This window comes from Delphinapterus leucas, chromosome 1 (genome assembly GCF_059928025.1).
Source record: "Delphinapterus leucas isolate spDelLeu-1000000601 "Yukka" chromosome 1, BTC_Dleu_Yukka2, whole genome shotgun sequence".
In the NCBI taxonomy this organism is placed as follows: Eukaryota; Metazoa; Chordata; class Mammalia; order Artiodactyla; family Monodontidae; genus Delphinapterus; species Delphinapterus leucas.
The window spans coordinates 91,254,235-91,261,279 of NC_143129.1; the positions used below are offsets into that span (position 1 = coordinate 91,254,235).

General features: G+C 44.0%; 1 protein-coding gene across 6 annotated transcripts in view; it reads right to left on the reverse strand.

Annotated features, from left to right (window-relative positions):
* Positions 1-6,635, reverse strand: part of LRIG2 (leucine rich repeats and immunoglobulin like domains 2) — an 84,956-nt gene extending 78,321 nt beyond the window's left edge. For 5 of the 6 annotated variants that reach the window (XM_089917768.1, XM_089917792.1, XM_089917786.1 and 2 more), the window contains exon 1: positions 6,174-6,635. In XM_089917768.1, coding sequence (XP_089773894.1) covers positions 6,174-6,412 — 239 coding nt within the window. In that variant the 5' untranslated portion in view covers positions 6,413-6,635. The other variant, XM_089917778.1, reaches the window with a different exon arrangement.
* Between the last annotated feature and the right edge of the window lie 410 nt (positions 6,636-7,045).

Consider the following 7,045-nt stretch of genomic DNA (forward strand, 5'->3'; position numbering starts at 1 on the left):
TCATTCTACCTTAGAATAAAAACCTTTTTTTCCCTTAACTAAACACATCCTTCATACCTTGCACACAAAGTTATTTCTCTTCATTCTTACAGTTTCTAGTAGTTTCATTTACATATATTGATTATGATTTTTAACTATTAATAAACTTTTTTTAACAGAGAAAACTAGGAAGTAGGCAATTGTGGTCTGTCATGTATCAGTTTTCTGTAGTAAACTAGTATATTTCTGAATATACAATTTTGCAATTTCTAGAGGCATACGATTCCTCTTAGTACAATTTTTGTGTAGCAAAAGAATGTTTACTAATAGATCCAAATATCTTGTTTCTTTGTAACATGTAAAAACAAGATGCCAAAAGTATATAAACTTAAATTTAGGTTCAATAATGAATGTTTCAGTAGTTTATCTTACTTACAAATGACTTTGATTTTTATTTTAGGCAGACACAACGCCAAACAAAGCCAGCCATCATCCGAAGTTATTTCCCTATTAACTATTTTTTATAACACATGCATGTTAGGCAAACATCACAAAAGCAAAAACCTAAAAAGTTACATACATGGTATTTCCCCCTTTTTTATTTTACTGCTGTGCTTGACATACAGGAAGCAATTCATTTTTTTTGTACATTTTGTTCTTAGTTTAGATTTAATGTCTGCACCATATTTAATGCTGACAACTCTGAAGACATGCCTGTTCTTTATTTTACCAACAATATTCAAATTAGCTTTATTTATGAAAAATTATCCCAGATCATGTAAACTTAAAACACTGAGCTTCTCTGTTTCTGAGAGTTTCAGGAATACTTAATTTATGTAACTGCTCATTTAACTCTAAGCTAATTTGAACAGGATTGGATTTTATAAATTAATTTGGTAATACCATCTAGAAGTAGAAAAACAGCACACCTCTACAACATATATACAGACATACATAAACATACAGACAGATGCTAATAGAGATCTTAAGTTTTCACTGGAAAATTTTAGTCATGAGTTAGTTAGTAAAACATAGTAATACAAACTCACTGGTTTATATAAAATAATAATCTCTTGTCTTTTCTCTACTCTATGTTTTTATGTGAATTGTGTTTATGGCAAATGGGACAAGTTTAGGTTACCTGTTTACCAATTTTGTACAGACCACCTTCCGTTGCCCTGATATGTAATCTTATGGAGGCTATGGACCAAATTTTAGGTGTTGACCAAGGAGACACCTAGAGGCTCCTAGAGGCAGGTCTCCAAAGCCCATCCAACTGCTGAAAACATACAGTCTATTTCCAATTAGCCTTTTTCCTTTTCAGCTTCAGGTAGTTGTTTTGGGGGGTCCCTAAGTTTCTTAACAGCCTCTAGTGGAGGGCAGGGGGTCCAAAGATCAAGTGACTATAAAGATTGAGGTGGAGGGCTTCCCTGGTGGCACAGTGGTTGAGAGTCCGCCTGCTGATGCAGGGGACACGGGTTCGTGCCCCGGTCCGGGAGGATCCCACATGCCGCGGAGCGGCTGGGCCCATGAGCCATGGCCGCTGAGCCTGCGCGTCCGGAGCCTGTGCTCCACAACAGGAGAGGCCACAGCAGTGAGAGGCCCGCGTACCACAAAAAAAAAAAAAGACTGAGGTGTAAAAAGGTCTGGCAGGGGATAGAGGATGAAGGGGCTTTGAGAAGGACATATCATAGTATTCAAGGGAATTGGAGGAAATACTGAAGGTGGTGAGAGGGCAAAGGAGGAGCAGAAGCAATGAGAAGGGAGATGTCTTAGCGGAGCCAGTGTAGAGAGATCACAAGTTTCCGAAAGAAGCCAGTGAAGTTGCACATTATCCACAACAAAAGCATGCCAAGAAGAATGGAGGGAGACAGAGAATATACTCAGCAGGGGTTCAAGAAGGGGGTTTGAGCCATCTAATAAGTTCTCATGGGAAAAGCAGGACCCAAGAGAGGGAACAAAGAGGCTTCACAGAGAGCCAAGAAAAAAGACTTCCAGCATAAGGAGTCAGGGAATAATAAAAAAGAGCCAGAAAGAAGAGACTTCCAGCCCAAAGAGTCAGGGAATAAATAATCCCCACTCAGGAAAAAAAGAGCCAGGAAGGAGAGATTTCCAACCCAGTAAGTACCTTTCAGACTAGAAAACCTAGGACTCTAACTGAGCTTTCTTACAAACAGAGAAACCTGGGACTCTAACCCAGCCTGTGTTTATCTGGGACTCTATCCCAACTTCTGGAGTATACAGTTGACCTTTGAACAACACTAAGGTTAGGAGCACCGACCCTCTGCAAAGTTAAAAATCCACATATAACTTGTAATTGCCTTCCATACGTGCAGTTCCTTTGTATCCAAGGTTCTGCATCCATGGATTCAACCAACCACGGACCGTGTAGTACTGGAGTATTTACTATTGAAAAAAATCTGCATATAAGTGGACCTACGCAGTTCAAACCTATGTTGTTCAAGGTCAACTGTACTCAGACTCTTAACAATCAAAATCTGTCCTTACCAGCTTCCACGGACGTTAGTCCGGAGCAATGATTCAGGAGTCGGACTCAGCAATGGATCCCCGATCAATCAGTCAGGAGTGAAGATAAAGGCTTCAAAGGTACGCACTTAGGGTCCTGGGTGAGAGGTCCGGGGGTCCAATGATGAATCTGATCCTATCCCGAGTTGTGGCACCATAACTGTTAAAAGGAAAAAAATACTCAATGATACTTGCTAAAGCATGGTAAGGAAGACTTTGGGGGATGGGGCTTTCTCGATACATAAAGGAACCACTACAATGAAACTTTAAAGTGGGGGAAAGAGATTGGGCTTAACTCTGAATACTCCATGAAATAAGAGAAAACTTATAGCTAAGGAGCAGAGTGGTGTCGGTGAATGGAAAATTACTAAGAGAAAACATCTGGTAAGGGGGTTTTTAACTAAATAGACCCAAAAGGATTCTTGCTGAAGACAGGCCAGGGTACTCAGATATCACCTGGGGGATGGTGTAGGAGGAGGAATCTGATCAGACATTGAGGGTGGGGGACTCCTACTAAACTAACTTAGCAGGGATACTGCTAAAACTGCATTTTACAAGGGTGTGCACAGATGGCCCAGGATAAGGTTCAGTAGCCTGACTAAAGTTTGCTCAAGCAAAAAATTTTTGTCACTGGTTTCTTCCTTTACTCACACACACAGTACTTCTGACACAAGATGTGTGCTTTTTCCCCACACCAACCAATTCTCCAACACCAGCTAGATGTCCTGCAATTCAATTCAATTCTGACACTAACTGGAGTTAGTGCAGACCTCACTGGTTAAGCTCTCAGTCCCATAAGATGGCCTCCCACTTCAGAAACCAATCACAAGTCGTAGCTCCCCATGTTACCCACAACTTCTGTCCAACTTGGCTACAAATTGGAGGTTGCCACGACGCCCCTCCTTGGACTCAAGCACTGTTAGAGTACCTCACAGAACTCAAGAAAACACTTACTTATGTTTACTGGTTAACTGTATAACAAAAGACATGATAAAGGACACAGAAGAACAGCCAGAGGAAGAGATACACAGGGCAAGATCCAGAAGGGTCTGGTGCAGGAGCTTCTGTCTCCATGGAGCTGGGATGCACCACCCTCACAGCATACCTCCTGGTAGGTGTGTTCACCAACTCAGAAGCTCTCTGAACTCCATACTTTGAAAATTTTTATGGAGGCTTCACCACATAGGCATGATCAATTACTATCTCAATCTCTAGCCCCTCTCCTCTTCTGTAGGATCCGAGGGGTGGGGCTGAAAGTTCCAAGCTTCTAAGCACAGCTTGGTCTTTCTGGTGACCCACCCCAATCCTGAAGCTATCCAGGAGCCCACCAAGAGTCACCTCGTTAGGTCAAAAGATACTCCTATCACCCAGGAGATTCCAAGAGATGTACGAGCTCTGTGCCAGGAATTAGGGTCAAAGACCAAATAGGAAAAGGAAAGGTGCTCCTAGTTCTCCTATCACTTTGTAAATTATTGATACAAGGGTTTCAGGGGCTCTGTGCCAGTAACTGGGGGCAGATACATAGTTTAAAACCCAGGGTTAAGGAATTTTGTCTATCATCTTTTTGATGATTGCTGCAAGTCTGAGCATTTGAGTTTGAATCACTAATACATTTAAAGCATTGCATATGTTTTAAAAATTCAAAATTACATAAAGAAAACCACATGTACCTGTTTTATAGCTGAAGGCAACTGATGAAAAATATTACGTTTCTCAGTTTAAAACAGCACAATCTCATCTTTTAATATTCTAAGAGTTCTGCTAATGTAAGACTTCCATCCAATTACATTTCTACAAGAAAATTGCTCTCCAAGGCATTTCACTTCAACTGAAAATGTCAATTTCATTATAGGACATTTAAAATTTTTGAATGTCATTTGGCTTTAAGCAATTTGTCTTGATTAAAAAAAATCAAACCTAGACACAAAATAAATGTATCTTACATAAATGTAGATACAAAATAAATGTATCTTAAAACTTTCTAATTATTGTTTATCTACCAATGGAGGATCTTAAAAAGTAGGCCACATTTATTTCAATTACAGCTAAATGAAGTTGTGTTGTTTTTAAACCTGCACCAGATTTAGTCTGTCATAATCAGATTCAGTTTGTCATAATCAGGTAGTTGTTTCAAGAATTTCTTAGAAAAAGGTAGTTACCGCATTACTAAGATGTTATGCTAGGTTTAATTCAGACTATACTGCAACTGATATGAACTGCTAAATGTTATTTGCATCAACAGAACCAGAATTAGCTACAGGTGTCACTATCACAAAACAACAGGAAACACCTTATTACACTGCAAATCTATGCTACTACATTTGGTTACTTAAGTTACCTTAATTTTCTCAAGGAATTTATGAGGTAGCTTCCTTTCCTATTTAACATAAGCTATTTGCAAATGTATACACACTTTAACCTCTGCAGAGACAGACCTTCTATTTGTATTCCATTTCCAATGGAAATCCAAACATCCCCTCATATTTTAATCACACCTCGAGCTTTTTTTGTGTGTGTGACAGGTCTTGTTTTAGAGATGACTCTGTTAGAAGTCTGTCAATAAATACATTGCTCAGGGCTTCCCTGGTGGCGCAGTGGTTGAGAGTCCGCCTGCCAATGCAGGGGACATGGGTTCGTGCCCCGGTCTGGGAAGATACCACATGCCGGGGAGCGGCTAGGCCCGTGAGCCATGGACGCTAAGCCTGCGCGTCCGGAGCCTGTGCTCCGTAATGGGAGAGGCCACAACAGTGAGAGGCCCGAGTACCGCAAAAAAAAAAAAAAAAAAAAAATACATTGCTCAGTTAGCAGCAGAGAAATAACCGTATGTTAGTGGTTAACAAGCCCCATAATTGCAGCATTTAATACCTACTGTTGCTCCTAATGCCACCAGGCTGACTCAGACTAATGAGCTCTCCAGGTGCCACTAACACAGGCCTGTCAAGGTGATCACTCTGCAGTGGAGTCTCCGGAAGAATTCATCCAACCATTGTACTTGCTTCTCATACATAAACAAAGAGGACTGATTTTTAAGGTCTTTGCCACAAGGAAATGCATTGAAAACAAAACACTTAATTTTGTAACAGATACGCCTTCCCTTCTTTTACAAGGTGAATCCTAAATTAGATCAAAAATGCTATTTATAAAGATATTTGTTCAAGGTGGTACCGGATGTAGTTAACACATGAAGTTTTAACCCAGTTGTCAAAAATACAGCACAAAATTAGCCAAAACCTGAACTACAGCCAAAACACAGTTCATAAGTCTTTATGATCGTGGTTATAAAATCACGTGCTTGGTGCACAGGATGATGCAGCCCAAAATGAGCGAGGAGCCCCAACCATTCAAGAGCCAATGCCAGAGCCCAGGACCAGTGAGCCCTTAACAGTATCACCGCCCCAACTCCTCCCAGCTCAGAAATCAGAGACTCCCTGCTCCCAAGAATTTTAACCCTGGTCCTCGTACAAGTCTCCAGAACCTGAACACCAGGTTTTCAGGCTCCAACCACCACCACCCCCCAACAAAAAAAAGTTCACAACATCGCAATGGCATTCCCCTTCAGAACTTAGGCTCCTGGCCGCGCCCTCCGACCAGGCCCGTCTCCCTCCTGTCCCTCGAGGAAGGGGAGCACCCCTCTTTCCTTTGGTCCCCCGCCCGGCAACTCTACTCACAGGCTGACGGCGTCGGGGGGCAGTGAGCTCGACAGCGCCCTCCAGCTGGGCGCTGGCAGTTTCCTGCGACTGCAATCCAACAGAGGGATGCGGCAGGAGCAGGGCGCGGGGCAGAGGCCTGCCCGGGCGGCCGGCAGCAGGAGGAGGACTGCCTGGGCGAGGAAGAGCAGCCGGGAAAGCAGTCCGGACCCACACTCCAGCAGCGGCTCCTCCCGGACGCCTTGGGGCGCCGGCGCCATTTTTCCCCACCCCCCGACCTGGACGCAGCCCAGAGGAGCCGCCAACTAGAAAAAGCAGCTCGACGGAGACGTTTGGCGGCTGTTCGACCACCTAGAGAAACTGCTGTCGCCTGTACCCTCTAAAGGCAGGGGAGGGGTGGATACAGGTCAGCAGCGGGGTCGGTGGCCGAGGACACAGGGCTGAGGACCTACGGACAACGCTACTCCGCCCCGCCCCACGACGCAACGTCTTCACGCACAGGAGCCAACCAATCGGTGCCACAGGACGAGGTCGCGTCGGGGGCGGGACTCCACGAGGGGCGGGGCTGGAGACAGCGAGCTCCTTAAGGAGGACTTTAAGATGCTCAGCTCTTTGGGGAGCCCCCTGGAGCTCCGCCGCCGTTCCTCCGCTGGAGTGTGCAGTGGCTCCTTAGGAGGGAGTGAGGGCTGAAGCGCTGAAGTCCTAAGTCCTGATTTGAGATGTATCTACTATAGTAGTAGAAAAGGGTCTTTTATCTTCTCCCGGCACCAAGAAAGGGGAATGGCAGAAGGGGTGCCTTCCAAGTCGCAAACACTAAGGGGGCGCGGGAGCTTTCATGTAGCCCACGGCCTCCAGAGCCGAGCTGGGTCCTCCTCTGCCCCTCCTGGTCTGCA